The sequence below is a fragment of the Euprymna scolopes genome, chromosome 3, assembly GCF_053919585.1.
Source record: "Euprymna scolopes isolate OS-2025 chromosome 3, ASM5391958v1, whole genome shotgun sequence".
Taxonomy (NCBI): Eukaryota; Metazoa; Mollusca; class Cephalopoda; order Sepiida; family Sepiolidae; genus Euprymna; species Euprymna scolopes.
The window spans coordinates 89,055,043-89,074,568 of NC_136484.1; the positions used below are offsets into that span (position 1 = coordinate 89,055,043).

At 33.7% G+C, this 19,526-nt stretch overlaps 1 protein-coding gene across 3 annotated transcripts in view; it reads right to left on the reverse strand.

The window, feature by feature from the left end:
• The window catches only part of LOC145257216 (PITH domain-containing protein 1-like), a 141,150-nt gene that overhangs the window by 53,033 nt on the left and 68,591 nt on the right, over positions 1-19,526 (reverse strand). For 2 of the 3 annotated variants that reach the window (XM_080115642.1, XM_080115643.1), the window contains exons 3-4: positions 17,609-17,686; positions 12,550-12,654 (exon numbers count right to left, since the gene is read on the reverse strand). In XM_080115642.1, coding sequence (XP_079971768.1) covers positions 12,550-12,654; positions 17,609-17,686 — 183 coding nt within the window. The remainder of the gene's footprint in view (positions 1-12,549; positions 12,655-17,608; positions 17,687-19,526) is intronic. The other variant, XM_080115644.1, reaches the window with a different exon arrangement.

Sequence of the window (19,526 nt, forward strand, 5' to 3'; positions counted from 1 at the left end):
GATAAAAGATGGTGTAGATAAAGTAGATAATGTAATCTTTACCTTAAACTATCTTTACTTTATTATTTATATAAATTAAAGAGTGCATACCCATAAGGAATAAAGTGCCACATAATTTGAGAAAATACATCAAATCAACTACTTCCACAATTGTAGTCTCCAGTTTACCACAGAATACGATCTAGCATGTATTAACTGTCCTCGAGACATTTGTTACAGGACTTCTAGATTAATCAGTCAGCTAAATAAAATACTGACGCATGTTATTACATTCTTCTTTGTAGTTAACCTCTTTATGCACTCTTACCATTCTTTCCAAACATACATTATTCACACTGACGGTTGATCTTTTTTCATGTCTATAGTTCTAGCATTTTTCATATTTACTAAAATACTGTTTATTCTAATCTGATTCAGTGAGTTTTTCTATTGTTTCATCTAGTCACTTGACACATACAACACCATATATCACTACTGGAGTTGATAATCTTAGATTTCATCTGATAAATGCGATTCCAAGCGTGAACTTGCTTGTTTTTTGTTTTTTTTTTGTTGAAAGTTGCTCATCCAAGATTGATGCAATGTTGTCATGTATAGAACATAATTTTGTCACTTATCTATACCAGATTATTAATTTTAGACAAACTTTTCATGCTTTTTTTAGTTAAGCAAACTTTCATCACAAAAACTTTCCACAGAGGCGACGGATTTTCATGAAATCGGTATTGTTTTGAAGCCCTACCCTTCGGACGACAAATATTGAAAAATTTGCTAAAAACATTAATTCCTTCACCCTCAACTGGGAACTTTTCAGGGAGGGGTAGCAAAACATCGTTCCTTTATGACAATTTAGGCAAACACGCATGCACAAAAAAAAAAAAAAAAAAAAAAAAAAAATGTTCTTTCTCGAATTAGCTTAAATAATATAAAAAAACAACCTAACTTCACTCACGCAGTCATAGACCAGTCATTATAGTGGCAACGTCGTTATCTTAAGATTGCATGTTCGAGCCTAGATATTTTTTTTTTCGATTTTGAAAGAGCTATTTATACCATTTTTAGGTACGTTTTTTATTTTTCCATCACATTCGCAGTTTTTTTTTCCCCCCCAATTTAAAAAATTATATTTAAACGTTCGCTTATTCTTTATTTTGCATTTTGTTTTGATTTACCCTCCACACACACACACACACACACACACACACACACACACCGCCGGGTACCCTCGCTAGTTTTAAAATATTGCTTAACATGATCCAGTAACTTCTCTGTACTCTGCTCCTATTGTGTTATTTTGAAATAATTTTTCTATTGTTTTGTCAGTTTATTTGACACTCAAGCCATGTACATGGCAGTACATGCAAGTTGATAGTTTCAAATTTCATGTAATACAATGTGCGATTTAGCCTGCATATACAAAATCTTTAAGACTCCAGTCTTCTTTAGCAGAAATCTCATGTCCTAAGTGTATAAAGAGGTGAAATAGTTTTAATGTTGGCTTCAGAATTCTGTTCATTTTTACTAACCATACATTTGTTTGTTTTTTTAGTAGTTAATTTTCTTCAAACTTATTTCTGTTGCTTTTAGATTTAGGACATAAGATTTGTGTCACTAGCAATGAGATTCTGTGTTTACCGATCAAGCATCCGGATTTGCTTCTATTTCAAAAATAGTTGTAACGAAAAAAATTTGATAACTAACAGTCTTTAAGCATTTGGTATGAATTTAATATGGTATGAATGTTAATTTTCCCTAAAGTATTTCTGCTGAAAAAAAAAAAAAAAAAAAAAGTAAAAAGCAAACCATAAATACTTAAGCAAATGATCTTTAATGAAATTCCAAAGAAAAATAGAAAAGACATTCTAGTTTGCAAAATCATTTTTAGTGTTTTTCTATTGTTTTTAGTTAAAAATAAAAACATGTAAATCTTTAGAAATTAAATAGTTTTAAAAATATAAGTTCAAATTTGAGCAGAATATACGCATTTACTTCAGAATGCATCATTTTACATTCTTACCCAGCCCTTTTCAACCATGTGAAAAGGGAGTCAGTCCCAAGAAATATAGTCAGACTTTCCTGCTCAAATGTCAAGATTATCAAATTTTTTTTCCAACATAATTACAAATTTAACCATTTTCCTTGAAATCATTTTATTTATATTTTCCATAATTCAAATATTCAGTTTCATAAGTTATAGTTACAAAAAAAAAAACATGCAAAGGAAGTAATTTTTAAGATATAAAGATCTAATTCTGGTACTTCAGAAAGTACATTTATCTAATAAAGTTATTGTTCACTTATAGAATTTATAACCAATTATCTGACAGATATTTGATTCTGCTTAACATTTTGGTTAGGTTACACTGACAATTTTTAATTATTCAAATAATGCAAGAGGAATAAATCACATTTTAAGTTGCAAAGATTTGTTTACATACTATTCATATGTTATTCTTAACATGTTTTTCTTTGTCTCCTATGTGACTTACATTTTTATTTTAGTCTAAATTTAAAAAATGTGCAACCAATCAAATCCAAGCAACACCAGATTGATACAGCTAGTAAATTTATAAATCAAAGTCACTTTTTAATTTAATGCCTGGACTTTAAATTTTTCTTTCGAAAAAATTTAAAAATTTAAAGCAAAATTTGTTAATTTTTAATAGCTCTATGTAATGAAAAAGAATCACTCAAATTTAGTATTATGAAAATAAACTGACATCTTGCTGTATCCTTAAAGTCTATTTTCGTAGGTCTGTGTTTAAGATAAGGTGGAAGCAAAAAAGCAGATTTTAACATTCAATATAACTTATGGTTGGAGAGAAGTGTTTGCACCTCTGCAAATTTGGTATGAAAATGCTGGTTCTTATCTCCTCAGTGGATGTATTATGTAACTAAATTAGTTATAGTAGATCAATCATATGAAAGGATGAAGGGGGGGGAGTGAAGTGTTGCTGAAAGTTTAATCTTTAGATCCAACATATATTGCTTAGTTCTAAAATAGAAAACTAGCCTGAAAGTTACAATAAACTTAAACGAAATTGAACTTCTGAAAGCGATAAACATCTATAACATAAATCTCACCTGTCTGTTTAAATGTATGTTTGCCTAAAACCTTCGACAGAGGCAACGGATTTTCACAAGATTGGTATTATTTTGAAGCTTGATGTCGCAGATGACAAATATCGAAAAATTGGCCAAAAACATTAATTCCTTCACCCTCAACTGGGCAGTTTTCTACAACATTTTTTGTGAGCCATCATGTGAGTTGGATTGACTTTGCCTAATTTCAACGTTCTGAACTTCCAGTCGTGTCATGGAGTAGCCGTAAGACATCAGATTTTCTTTCACTTTCTTTTCCACCTTTGTGCCACAGGTTCGAGCCTGTCTGCCTACTACCACTTTTTTTGCTGAACACACACCTACAAACACCCGGGCACCCAGGCTAGTATTATAGAGAATGTATATTGTGTAATATGGATAAAATTATCAAAAGCCAAACTTAAATGTTTGGAAGAGTTATGAAACAATACAAAAATTACCAGGAATATTTATATTTGATAAACTAATAGTTGCCAAGCTATTGGTAATTTCAGAGATGTTGATCTTGTAATATTTCAAAATACATTAAGTAGAAATTAAAATACAAATAAAAAAACCTTGGTCTTGACAGATAAAATTCAAAAGTACTTTCTAGGTATAACTTAATCTTGATGAAATCTAAATTTTACAAACAAACAAAAAAAAATCAGTATATATTAAATATTCTGATCACTCACCCAATAATTTTCAAATCCTCATTTTAATAGACTATAGAATATGTATAAATTCCAACAATATATTCAACACAAGACAAATATGAAAGAAAATATTGACATAAAACAGATTGGCAAAATAATTTAATATTTCCCCTAAAAATAAGGTGTCAAAAGGAATATTAAAATTAGTTATTGTTGTACGGAAAACGTACAAACAATGAATAGGCACAATAAAATAGTAATAAGAATAGTATCAATAGTAATATCGATTTATATAATTGTAAAATCAATAACAGCTAATGTAACATTTTAAAATGAACATAATGAAGTTCATATAAGCCACAGAAAATCTATTTAAAAGATAGTGATATTTGAAAATGAAATACAGTAGAACCCCAGGATACATTAAAAATTAGTAACAAAATACAGTACAGTATATAATAGACATTCATATTATAAATAACACTAATGTGGAGCAAATGCCGTAACCAGGAGAGAGAAAACATTGTATTCCAAGTCATAACCTGAAAAAACATATCCGAGGGCCACTGTATCCCGTAGTACATTGTCTAACTGTACAAAAAATAAAAATTGTGAAATCTTAAAATAAGCATCTTGTAAACATAATTTACAGTTTTTACTAAATATATTACATCTAGTAAAAAAAATGTATATTTTAACATTAAAATAGGTTTAAACTTGAGAGATTGGAAGAATGATAACTGAACTTCAAAATTTTCATTTTCTTTTTTAATAAGGAAAAATGTATTTCAGCTATCATTTTCCAGATTTGTTTATAAAAATATGGACTATTATAGTTTACATTTCAGCATTTCACATTTATGCTGCCACTTATAACTTAGTGCCACTTTTAAAAGTGGCAATTGACAGTTTATTAAAATAAAAAAAGTTAAAGTTCCCACTATATTTTATGTAAGGCAATTAGTTTGCATTTTGTTTTATTATCAACACAATATTAAACTGGTTTTCATAATTTGAAAATGCTTCTTTTACTTCTACAAGATTTAAAAAATTGTTTTTTAATCTTAACCTAACATTATTTCAAAATTTATGTTTACTTTAGTAAAAATCGGTTTGGTTCAGTTCGAATTTTCTAGAAGTACATTAAATACACACTAACACCTGAAATATTTTAGTTTTTTTTCATAGTTACATTATATTTAATCTCAAGCATTGTCAGGACATTGATCTTGTTAGTGTATATATATATATTACTTTTGTAATTGCAGTTTAAGGAAGAGGTAGATTCCATAATTTTTCCAACAAACCAAACATCCTTATAAATTTTAAAAGTAATTAAATAAAAATATTTTTATATATTCTAAAGAACACAAATCATGGGCTTGAATAATATTAAATCTATATATCTATTAGAGTGAAAGTGTGCGCGCGTGCGTGCGCATGTGTGTACGTGTGTGCGTGTGTGTGTGTACGTATGTAATCTTTGTAATCAGTTTTCCACCAGAAATTTGTTAAGGGGGTCAAAGTTCAACGATTTGACCTTTGAGAACTCTTCCAAACTCCGACAATTTTGGGTATAAACACTTGAAATTTTAGATATAGGTTCCTTGGACATGGATCTAACTTAACATTTATTGTTTTGGGCTCAAATCAAGTTAAGGGGAGTCATAATAGGGGGTCAAAGTTTTAAAAAATTTGACCTCTGTGGTCTACCAAATTACTCAGACAATATCTGTCTAAACATTTGAAATTTTACAAAAAGGGTATTCAGAGATAGGGCAAGCTTTTTAATTGGTTTGGGTCGAAAATTTGAGCTACCAATATATAAATGTATGTATGTTTGCATGTCTGCCTAAAACTTTTGACAGGCGACGAATTTTCACAAGATTAGTGTCGTTTTGAAGCTCGAGCCTTCAGATGACAAATTGGCTAAAAACATTAATTTCTTCCCCCTCAACTGGGAACTTTTTTACAGGGAGGGGTCGCTTTTTTCACCGATATTTTCGAAAGTCATCCCCTCTTTTCGATTGTCTAGCCTTGATTTAAACCTACATCACTTCCGGTTTGGTGGTGATCGTAACAGCAAAGACGTCAGTCCCCCGCCCCGTTCTTTTCCTCCTTCACGGTATGAGTTCGAGCCTGCCTTCCTACTACCACTTTTTTTTTTTTTTTTTTTCCTCAACATATACCTCCAAACACCCAGGCAATGCCGGGCACTCATGCTAGTATAGGAAAAGTTCCGTATAGGAAAAGTTCCTTATAGGAATGCATAAATTATTTTACATTGGTCACTATTTACAAATGAGATAAATATATTCTGGTCTAAAGATCACTAGAAAAAAAAAATTCATATTCAGAAATGAATACTCAAAAGCACGAAAACCAGCAATGGACAGTATTAGAAATTGTTTCTTTTTCTAGTAAAAACTGAATATTGTACATCCTTTAATGACGGAAAAAGTTTCCAATCACAAAAAGAATGTCTGATCTTGTGTTTTCCAAGAGATTTACACCAAAGTTCACATCTTCAAATCTTTGTTAATATGAGATTTTTTTTTTTTTTGCAGCTACTTCTGTCTCAATGAAAGACAAGTTGAAAACATGTTTCTTACATTGAATGGAGTGTGCCTATATGTGCGCTTGTGTGAGCGTGCGCCAACGGCAGGCAACATAATCCAGAGTTGCGATGTGTCTGCTCATAATATTAAACATGCTCACAAAAAACATGCTCCTAACACCCCCCCACTCTCCGATTAAAGCTCTTCAAAACTGACATGGCTTATTGCACCTTGTCGATTGTCACATCCGTTTCCTCTTTTCTACAACAGTCAATAAGGCTCCAACAGATCTTCAAGCCCTGTTTAACGCAGCCGCCATAGGTGCCCCACTTTTACATCTGACTGGGCGGCTATACATGCAATTGGCTTCATAAAATCTTGCATTGTTTGCACAAACCTCCTCTTCCATTGATTCATGCCAATAATATCTGAGTCACTTATATCCAAAGCAATTTCATTTAAATGATAAAACTTATCAGAACAAAGTGAAGGAAAAAAACTGCTCAAACAAAAATAAAAAGCTAAATCGACAAATATGAGAAGTCTGAAAGAATGTATATTTATCCAGAGAATATGTATGTAGATATAAGAAAATGTATATTTTTTATACAAGTTCACAATGAAATTATTTTTATAGGTTTAATGTTTTTGCTTTAATTATCAGGAAAAATTTAACAATGTTAATGCTAAATATGGCCTTTACAATAATTTCCCATTTTATAAGAATACTTTAATACCCATCGCAGAACATGTAAAATTCTGAAGTTTTGCATCACTTATGTTCCCTTACCAAGATTAAAAGATGAGCTTTATATCTAGAATCCTTATACTAATTTTGTTATCAAAATACATTGTATGATTTTGATTCTAGAAAAATTTATAAACATTTAAGGGATCTTAATTGAAATTCAGAAAATCTATGGATTAAATTTAATGCAAATCTGAAATACTTTAGTTTTTACATGGGAAATTCTGCTCTTATTTTGTCCTCTCAAAACCCTTTAAATACTCCAAAGAAACTGGAATTTGAAAAATATTGATGCCTAACACCTAAAATTCCACAAAAAATAAAATCAAAGATATCTGAATTTTCATAAAGGGCTTCCACTCTTTGCATAAAACTAAAGTCCATATTTAGTTCCCTTATGCCTAGTAACTGTTCCAAAATTTATGATTGGTTAATTAGTTTAAACATGAATTCTGTACATACTAATATAAAAAGACGAGCCTAGTTGCCCAGCTTGCCTTGGGTGTTTGGAGGTGTGTTGGGCAATAACAAAAAAAAATAAAAAATAAAAAAAAATAAAAAAGTTAGTAGGTAGACAGGTTCAAACCCATACCGTGAAGGAGGAAAAGTATGAAAAAACCTGTGGCATCTTTGCTGTTGCATCCATCACCAACCATAAGTTACAGGTGTTAAATTAAGGCTAGTCAATCGAAAAGAGGGGATGACTTTCAAAAATATTAGTGAAATAAATCGACCCTTCCCTGTAGAAAAGTGCCCAGTTGAGGGTGTAGGAATTATTGGTTTTAGCCAATTCTGATATTTGTCGTCTGAAGGATCGACCTTCAAAATGGTCCCGACCTCATGCAAATCCGTCGCCTGTGTCGAGTTTTAAGCATACATAAACAGAGGAGATTTATATTATAGAAGATGACATATGACAGAAAAACAATTATGTGAATTAGGCTTTATTCAATAAAGATGAGGTTTCTGAAAACTTGACCATCTTCAGATTTGTAAAAGCCACAAGAAAAAAAAAAAAAAAAAAGTCATTTTACAGGTATAAAATTAAAATAAAATTAGTGAAAAAGAAAAATATAAAAAGCAAAACATTTAGGAGTGGTATTATGAAAAACAAAATAACAGTAACAAAAGAAAAAAAAGAAAGCATTCGTAAATATGAATTATAAAGACCTCCCATTTGATAACTTCTTGATTTGTCATGAAACCCGGTAAAAAAAAAAAAAATATATAAAACTTAACATTTTTTTTTCACCTTTAACACTATCTAGGTATTAATGTTTTTAAAATTATTTGTTTCTCTCGCTCTTAGTGAGTTAATAGCTTTTTCACTGTTGTTTTCCACACACACACACACGTTTATATGTAATTCAATTACTTGGGACAATGATTTTACATATGAATACATAAAGTACTTATTTAAATAGCTCACTGCAACACTAGAGCTATAATTTTTTTTCTTTAAAGATACCATGTTAATAGGAGTAAACACCCAATTATTTACTAATCTTCAGAAACTTTCTACCTATTTCTATTAATGTGGTATCTTTACAAGTACACACACAATGGTATTTGCTTCCTCATGAAAACAAAATGGCGCGTCGCAAAAAAAAGTGAAAGAAACAAAACACTAATGGTCGTGTGTGCATGCACTGAATTCTAAAGTAGTAGTATGAACAATTCCATAACAGAAATATGTTGTCAACGTCGGTCTGGCTCGTCGCTAAGCAACAACCTGGAAAAATGGCCGGTCAGTTTCATTTGCATACGCACAATAATGCATAGCTATTATCAGTTGCCGATACTTATAGAAACCATTTTGATGCAAAACCTACCCTAAAAACACTGCCAGACACACCAAGTACCTTTGTGTGAAATTTCATAAAAATCGGTCTAACCGTTGAGTCTATAACGAACGAACTCACAAAGTTACATTTATATAATAGTATAGATTTAGATACATGCATACCTAACTTTATAGATAATTAGATTTAAGTAAATATTGAATCTGATAAGCGTATTGTTTTTAATCCTAAAAATATTCAAAAAATACATTTTGAGAACTGACATCTATTATGTTAAGTGAATCAACATCTGTTTCTCTAAGGTTACTATAATCAGAATTTTCTGATTTATTCTGCTTTTTTGCTTCAGATCGCTTGACTAGTTAGTCATCTCACTAGAATATATATTTCCATTTCAATTGCTTTCCAAAAACTGCAGAATTCTGAAACTGCCTGCAGACTATTTTTCTCCTATCTATAGCCTTTTTCAAGGTCAAGTTCAATAGGTATCCCCTGTCTTAGAGTGGCTTCATGTCTTGTCTAGCAAAAGTTCCATAAAAAAAAAAAATAAATAAAAAAAATTAAGGATTTGTTTTTAATTACAAAAAAAAAAAAAAAAAAAAATGTTAAAATATTAGTCAGTTATAAATTGATTTATTTGGTAAAAATAATTAGTTGTGATTTGCAATTAACTCAATAAGTGACATCTCTTATGAAATTCCTATCAATCACTTTCACCCTCTCACTATGACCTGCTATTATTTCATATGGTAGCTATTCATTATCTTCCAGTGTTTATAAACAGTTGATCATAATAGATAAAAAATAAAGGGATTGGAATATTCCATTATAAATGAAAGGGAAATATCACAAGCAGTAATAATAACAGAAAGAATTTATCTTTACATTTAATATACAGGGTGTCCGTAAAGTTACTATACAGGCTTATTGTTTTATTGTATTATATTTGTATTAATAGTTAATATTTATTCTTTTTTTTACAGGTTTATTTAATCAAGCATGCCATGCAAGCTAACTTTGGAAGAGCGCAAATTTTGTCAGTGTGGTGTCACATTGTCGAGAATGTATTGGAGCTGAAGGCCTCCAATTTGAATATTTGTCATAGAAATTGTTTGCCTTGATTGTTACAGTCTTTTCAGATGTAACACGTATTTTCTGAGATTTTTATAAACATAAAGGTGTTATTTCTTTTTATTTCTTTTGTTACAAAGAAAATATTTTAATACAATATCTTACTGTACTGTTAATATATTACAGGGTGTCTGTATAGTAACTTGTAAGACTGTATAGTAACTTTACGGACACCCTGTGTAACTGGTTTTGCAAACCAACTTTCTCATGATTCAAACAATTTAACCATGTCTCATTTTTTAGACTATTAAAACTAGGTTAAAAATTTTAATTAGAATAACATGTTAGAATTATGTTTAACTATTTTTACTATAAAAAAAAAAAAAAAAAAAAAAATTCAAAATATGGCATTTCTAAACATGGAAGTTTTTTGTCAATATCCCTCTTTTCGTAATGGAAATTTATTAAAAAAGGATTTGAAAACTAAATGAACCACAATTCGTTTCTAAGAGTACTCTCATAATAGTAATACAGTTTTAGAACAATCTAATCAAGTTAAAATATAACTAGTATAGAAAATGCTAACCGGATGGATAAATTCGAATATTCTGATGAAAAGAATTTACAAGGAAATTTAAGGATTTATCTAATGAAATTTTTAAATTATTTTGATTTGTGTATGTATATATATATATATATATATATATATATATATATATCGTGTAGGTTATGTGCATGTCAAAACAAGAATTTAAGTAGAAATAGGGTTGTTGATCAAAATAAGAGATATACAAATTCCAAAGAAGCACGATAAAAAAAATGGATGAAGCAGTAGAGTTGTAAATTGGAGGAGAGGAACTTTTAACCATTCTAGAACTACCTTAGTAAGTGGTAGAGCGAGGTTAGATGGTCAGGGTTGAGAAGTGTAAAGCAAAAGCAGAAGTAGGAATCAAAGAGTAAAGTCATAGGAAAGCTTTTACTGGTGAAAAAGACTGGAAATGGTTTGAGCAGAATGTATAAAATGAGTTGTTAGCTAAAGCAAACCGAGGTTGTCTCTTGCTGAACCATGATGATCACCAAAATAAAGTAAACAAATAACTTGTAATCATGTTAGTTAATTTTAATAGACTGGCAGTAACTGAAGCAATTTATGAGTTATAGAACAAGACAAATCTGTCTAAGCAACTATTTAGAACAATTGCTCTAATGGCAAGACAGTGTCAATAGGATTAAACAAAAAGTTTGCCTGTTGTACAACAATTTGTTATGAACAATTTTCCATTTTTATATTTAATTTGTTACCAAGTCACTTTTATATCACTTCCCACTTGAAAAAGTAAGGCCTAGATGGTTGATCTCATGACAATAGATACTAAACCTTCTTTTAAAAAAGTACTAATGTTTGGGAGGATGGTACTATAATAGAACAGGTACATTCTAGCCTCCTCCCAACTTACCACCAAAACATTGTGCAACAGTACAATTAATAGAATAATTTTGGTTCCAGAAAGATACCAAATCTCCCTTAGTAATAAATGTTTCAGAATGTTCTCATCTTTAATGTCATATGCTCTCCAGTTTTGGGTTTTTTTTGTTGTAGCAATTTCAAATTAAACAATTTAATCAACTAGAGTAAACTAGTTCCATGCACTTGATTAACAGGTATTAAATCTTATAAGTGCCTTCGCTAATGATGGAACTTGCATCTAGATCGAATTCACCCTAAAATATTTCTATTCAATAATGCATTTATCCAACAGCAGTGTTGGATCACTTGTTTTATAAACCTGATATCTGGATTATTTGAACTATTTTCATCTTATTTTACATTTCAGCTGTTGTAACATCTGACCTTCAAATGCATCTTTTCAAACCTTAGAATCTTTATGCCAAACTTATTTAATCCATGGGAGAAAATTTCATCATTCTATCAGCTACTGTTACTCTTGGTTATCTGCAGTAAGAATTGGGTCATTAATCTCAAAAAAAAAAAAAAAAAAAAAAAAAAAAAAAAAACTCCCATAAAAATTATTTTCATCTGGTTTGGCTTATGATAAATATGAACTGACAGAACAGATTGAAATCAGATCAGCAACAGATGCATAAACAAAAGACATTTAGAACATGGGAAGAAGTTGTAAAATAAATAAAGTAAGGTTGTATTAGGACTTTAAATTTGATAGGAATATATATTCTATGTTTGTCAAGTCCCGATGTCACAGATTTAAATTCAGACAATTATAAATTGAATATCAAACAGATTGAGTAAAGACTAAATGAATGAGGCAAGTTGTCAAATTTTCAGATGAGTATTCTAAAAAGTTATCAAATATCCACTGACCGGAATAAAAAAAGACAAGAGAAGTGAAGAAACTACAAATCTATATAGATATTCACTTGTGTACGTGTCGCATCAAGGTCGATTGGTTGATTTTATACAGGAATCATGCAGATTTTTGTATAGTATTTGTAAATTTGGAGAAATTGGTTACATACAGCACCTACTTACAATTTGGTTTTCTCAATCATTTTGTACTAATTATGCCAACATTGCTTAACTTTGGTAATCTAATAGAAACCAGTATGTCAACATTATAGATGTGAAAGCAGAAATATGCATAGATACTTACTTTGTTGGATATTCTAACCTGCCTTCTGGATCAGGATTGAGGTCAAATTCTTGATCAGGTTCACATGAGACATCATCAAACGTCATAGATGGACGATTTTTGTATCTGAGAGAAGAGCACAAAAATGAACCATTTCAAATACAGAAGTTAATTTTCATAAAAACTTCAAGAATTTACTTATAAAAATTAAAACCATACAACAATATTTTAAAATTAAAATTTCAAGAAAAGTAAAATCTTATATCATGTTCAGTTGAACATTTCATGAAAGAGTTTATAGAAATGAACTTGCAAAGAAACCTATCTCTGGTTGGTCTTGTTCTCAAGTCCATCCTTATCACTCGAGATGTTTTTCTTGGGTTTCCCCCCACCCATTTTTTTTTTTTTACAGTGATCACCACTTATCAAGGCCCGGAAGCCACTCAGGAATAAGGGTTATTGCAAGTACATCACGTTAGTGAGGAGATTTTATGAAGTGTTTAATTAGGGGGGCGGTTCATTAGGAATTTGTTAACATTAGACTTGAAGAAATCCAAGTTGTAGTCCGGAGGGAAGCAGGCAGACGGAACAGAGTTCCACAGGCGTGCAGTTCTAAGAAAGAAGCTTTGCTCATGAAATCCGCGTTTTGATTTAGGCACAGATATAGAGTGGGGGAAATTTTTCACAGTGGATTCAGCTAGACGGGTGATTTTCGTGAAAGTTTGGCGAGGGGGGACCAGGGATTGGAGTTCAGACGAGCACCTGCCATGAAAATAACGATAAAACAAGGATAGGCTTGCAACGTCTCTTCTGTGGGAGAGGGGTTGCAGGGTAGAGAAAAGGGCATCCCCCACTAAACCACGAAGTCTATTTTGTACTCTGTCAAGGCAGGATAGGCTGTTTTTGGCAGCTCCTGCCCAGATATGGCAACAGTATTCCATCCTTGGCCGTACTTGGCTTTTATATAGATAGAGAATTGAATCAGTAGTGAGATATCTTCTGGAGCGGTAGAAGGATCCCACCATCTTTCCTGCGACCTTGGCAACAGACTTGATGTACGTGTTCCATTTCAGATCAGGAGTAAAGGTCAAACCCAGAAGCTTGTCAAAACACGGGGCCTCACCCAGACGAGAGCCATCCATCACAATTGATGCCAGATGGGGATCAGAGCGTTGATGATGTAAGGATAGGAGTTTGGTTTTAGATGCATTAAAGGTAACTAGCCACATCTTCCCCCACTGACCCACGCGCTCGAGATCAGAGGAGAGAGAATCCGAGAGAACTTCGTCATTTACAGCCTTTGATGTGTTGCCGTAGATGGTCGTGTCATCAGCATAGATGTCAACGAATGATTTAAGTATGTGTTTAGGGAGGTCATTGATGTAGATCAGGAAGAGAGTTGGGCCGAGGATTGACCCCTGAGGGACTCCAGCATTTATATTGCAGGCCTCCGATTTTTGTCCATCTACCACTACTCTTATGAGCCTATCGGAGAGAAATGATTTAATGATTGAGAAAACATTTCCAGTTATACCGTAGCTGGAAATCTTGTGAAGTAGACCCTTATGCCATACTTTGTCAAAGGCCTTTGATATGTCAAGAGCAATTGCCCTAGAAAGGAAGCCTTTGTCAAGAGATTCACTAATCCTGTGGGATATAACCGTCAGCACATCTGCGGTAGATCTTGCAGAGCGGAAACCATATTGTGTGTCACTAAGAAGGTTGTTTCTGCTGAGGTGGTTGACTATTTCTCTATTTAATATTGATTCCAGTAACTTACTCATAACACAAAGACTTATTGGTCTGTATTGAGAGGGAGATGACTTATCACCTGAATTCTTAAATACAGGGCAAACTGATGAGGTCTTCCAGGGGGTCGGAAAGCACTTCTTAAGGCAGCGCTTAAATAGTTTCGTAAGTATGGGAGCAAGTTCTGGTTGAAGCTTTTTTAACACTATAATTGGGATGCCATCAGGGCCAGTTGCTTTACTGGAATCTAGGTTTTTTATTAGCTTGGCGACCTCATGCACGGATATTTGTATATTACCTAGCTTGTTCTGTGTTATAGGAGGAAATATGGGGAGTTGATGGCCTTCGTCGCATAGGGTAGAATTAGCTGCAAAGTTCTTTGCAAATAGTTTGGCCTTGTCTGACGCTGACGAGATAACCTCTGGTCCATTGATAATGGTTGGGATAGAACGCACACTTCTGTTCAGGATCCTATTTGTTATTTGCCAAAACTGGTGGGAACCAAGCCGCTGATCAGCTTCCTTGGATTTAACAGACTGGGCATATAGCTCTCTTGCATTTTTTATTACTCTTTTACAGTGGTTGCTGGCAGTCCTGAAAGCAGCTTTAGTCTCAGTGCATCTATTACGTTGGTAGTTTATGGAAAAAGTGATTTCTGTGCGCGATAGCAGCAGCACATTCTGGGGAGAACCATGGCTGGCTGTTAGGTTTTTGTTGGAATTTTTTTGATGGTATGAATTGGTCTATGCCTACAATTAACCATTCGGTCAGATCTGATACTATAGAGGACACTTCCTTTTTAAACATGGAGTGCAGAGGTAAATCAGATATGAATGTACGGAAGCTATCCCAGTCAGCCATAGAGTATCGGTATACAGTACAGTGGAGGGGTACGTCTGATGGCTTCTTACATTTTGTTTTTATCTTAACTGATACGACGGAGTGGTCGGAGGATCCTAAAAGAGAATGAACGGTACATGAACATAGCTCAGGGGAAGTTGAAAGAAAAAGGTCTAAGAGGCTTGCATATTGATTGGGTGTATCGGGCACACGGGTGGGTTCGCAAACAATCTGAGTGAGGTCATAAGCAATGGCAAAATCATGACAAAACCTCCCCTCATCATCTGTCTTATTTGAATGGGTCAGCCATTCCACGTTATGGACGTTGAAGTCACCACAGATGTGGATGTTAGCCGAGGGATGTGAAGACAGTATGTGGTCTATTTTCTCAGATATGCTCTTAAAGATAGTAACTCCGCTGTTGTGGGGCCTATAGAGGGCAAATATAAATGCAGTGGTGTTAGCAAGTGCAACCCTGAAGCACATATAGGGTAAATTAGGATCTTCTCTAGAGATATCCCTGCCACATGGGAAGCCATCCTTAATGTAGGCACATATTCCATGCCCATGGCGATCTTGGGAGTCAGATTTAGCTGTTAAATTGGAGTATCCATTAATTATGAACTCATCTAGGGAAGTGGTCGGCCCTATTCCAGTTTCACATAGAAATAATATGTCCGGTTTTGTCTCCTGTAATTGGGTTTCAACCTCTGGAAGGTTGGAACGTAGACCCCTGATATTGGAGAAGGAGACCTGGTAGTAGGGGTCTACGCTGGAAGATGGGGTTCTAGGTTTATGTATGTAAAGATCCTGCTACCTCAATTGTTCTAGTTCTGTTGATCAGTTGTTTACTTATAAACTCAACAGCATTGCATCAAATCTATATATATATAAAAGCAAAAATGTATGTATGTTTGTCTGCTAAAAACTTTCGACAGGCATAACAAAAATTCACAAACTTGGTCTTATATGAAAGCCCCACCTTCCGGACGACAAATATCGAAAGATTGGCCCAAAGTGACCATTAGAAGTGCGTCAACTGATCGATTTTCTGCAAGGGGGGGGGGCCAAAAAAGTGACATTTTAATGTTAAACATTACATATTTTTAAATCGATTTATAACTGCCCCAGAAAATATGGCCGCTAACTCTTCTACATAAAGTATACACGCGGCCGTTTATTTTGGGTCAACTTGTATTTAAAACCCGCTGAGTCATGTCACGTGATCTTGACGTCAACAACCTCTAATGGCCGTCTTAATTTACAATTTAAAAATGTTAGCGGTAAAAAAAAAAAATTAAACCTAAACTATGAACTTCTACGCTATGTCAACGTTACCAAAGTTATTAGCACATTCAAAATAGTTAGACTCGATAGTTAAACGAAAAATAAGCCAAACATGTGAAGTAAAAACAAAATACGCTTACAAAAAATATTAACGAACGAAGTTATTAAAAATAAAAACAGCCAGACGCCATTTTCCAGTCTTTAGAGTAAGGCAGACGAAGTGAGAGAGAGAGAGAGAGAGCGATGTCTAGACAGATTCGACAGGGGGGGAGGGTCAACAACGCATGCATCAGATGACGTCATGACCTGATTTACTTTAAATAGTTGATAAACTGAACAAACTTTATATGCGCCGCTTTAGCGTAGGTAGTTAAGGGTTAGTTCATTATCTAAACGTTTTGGGTTCGAATCGTGGTGTGAGATGTCTTTTTTCGATTTTTTAAATTTTAATATTGAATCCTGTATTATTTAAGCCATTTTTCACGTAACGTTCTTCGTTTTTCAGTTTTAATTCGTGTTTTAACCCCCCCCCCGCTTAATTAAAACGTTGTTTTTTTTTACTTCGCTTATAACAATGCTTACATCGTCATCGTAACGCTCGACGACTTTCAAACATCTTTCACTTCTGGCTGGCCGATTTTATTTTCAAACTTCGCCTCAGGGGTTCGGCTTCGATCCTACCCCCCCCCCCCGGTTTCTTTTTTATTTAACACCACACACACCTACAAACATCCGGGCAATGCCGGGTACCCCTCGCTAGTATGGTATAAAGCTTCAAGATATCAGGTGTGAGATGAGTAATGGATAATATTTAGAAACATTTCTTCCAAACCATTGTGGAAACATACTAGATTTGGTATCAACTTTTGTCGGGGGGGGGGGCATAATTAAACTAATACTCTTACCAGTAAAAGTCAATTGCTGCATACGCAGACGAAATTGTACTAAATTTAGCACAGTTCTAATGGGGGGGGGCTACATTAAAGTATCAATAGCCATAATTATAAACACATACAAGCTCCAAAACTAATGGGTAAAACTGCAAGTTTGTCATAAGCCCTTAGGATGCTAGATATACTATCTAGCAAATATTAAAGATACTTCAATAAAAATCTAGCAGTAATTGGAGTAAATGTTTTTCTTTGGCAAAGATTAATAAAAAAATTTTTATTTCTATCAAAAAATAATTGACAAAGCTACTTACAGTTTCATTTTTGAAGGATCCATTCCTTCTCCTCCTCCAATCACAATAATCCCTTTTAATTTGACATTACCAGTAAAACTGAAAATTTAAAATATTTTAACCATGATAAAGCAAGAAATTATTTTAGTAAGTAAGTGATAAATCTGAAAGAAATTTGTTTGGTTTGACTGCTTTGTGGCATATCAACACTTTAGGTGATTTAAGGCTGAAGCACAATACAATAAACAATTCATTTTTCACTATAATTGAACACAAGTTATTTTACTCAGCTGAAGGAAGGTTCATATTTCCACGGTTATGGAATCAGTGGCATCTTTATTTACCTGCATGAATGATGTATTGCTCTACAGTTTCAAGGTCATAATAGTCAGGAGTTACTTACTGTTCTTTAAGTTTTGTTTGTTGTATATACTAATACACAGAAAACTGCAGAGTCTGAGCTAATGAAACTAAACCGACCGTCACAGTTTAATTTTTATTCTTTGATATAAACTAATTATAATACAAGCCTAATAAAATTATAGTGTATCTATCACCTGTACGAGATAGGTAGGCCATAAACGCTTAGTTACATAAAGAGTTGGGAGGTTCAAACAAAAAATAGTTGGGGGGTGCCAAAAATGGAGTCAGAGTCTCCGGTGTCATGTTAAGACGACAGACCTGGCATCAATATAGCTCAATGATATAATACAGATCACCTCACAACCCCTTGAAACAAGATTGTGTTTCAGAAAATCTGAAGCCAACTTACAATATTAAAGAACATTTAAAATGTTATTGTCAGCAAACATGGCAATTTCAGTGAGGAAATTACACTTACAATAACAGGTATTTACAATTGAAACCTGTAGCAGTCAAAACTTGCTACAATAGTAGGAAAATCATTTCTCTCTGATAGGCTCATAAGAGTAGTGGTCGATGGACAAAAATCAGAGGCCTGCAGTATTAATTCAGGAGTCCCTCAGGGGTCAATCCTGGGCCCAACTCTCTTCCAGATCTACATCAATGACCTCCCTAAACACATACTTAAATCATTCGTTGACATTTATGCTGATGACACGACCATCTACGGCAACACGTCAAAGGCTGTAAATGACAAAGTTCTGATTCTCTCTCCTCTGATCTCGAGCGCGTGGTTCAGTGGGGGAAGACGTGGCTGGTTACCTTTAATGCATCTAAAACCAAATTCCTATCCTTACATCATCAACGCTCTGATCCCCATCTGGCATCAATTGGGATGGATGGCTCTCGTCTGGGTGAGGCCCTGTGTTTTGACAAGCTTCTGGGTTTGACCTTTACTCCTGATCTGAAATGGAACACGTACATCAAGTCTGTTGCCAAGGTCGCTGGAAAGATGGTGGGATCCTTCTACCGCTCCAGAAGATATCTCACTACTGATGCAATTCTATCTATATAAAAGCCAAGTATGTCCAAGGATGGAATACTGCTGCCATATCTGGGCAGGAGCTGCTAAAAACAGCCTATCCTGCCTTGACAGAGTACAAAATAGACTTTGTGGCTTAGTGGGGGATGCCCTTTTCTCTACCTTGCAACCGCTCTCCCAGAAGAGACGTTGCAAGCCTATCCTTGTTTTATCGTTATTTTCATGGCAGGTGCTCGTCTGAACTCCAATCTCTGGTCCCCCCCCCTCGCCAATCTTTCACGAAAAACACCCGTCTAGCCGAATTCACTGTGAAAAATTTCCCCCACTCTTTATCTGTGCCCAAATCAAAATGGATTCCATGAACAAAGCTTCTTTCTTAGAACTGCGCGCATGTGGAACTGTTCCGTTTGCCTGCTTCCCACCTGACTACAACTTGGATGTGTTTAAGTCCAATGTTAACAAATTCCTAATGAACCGCCCCCTTAAGTAAACACTTCATCAAATCTCCACACTAACGTAATGTACTTGCAATAA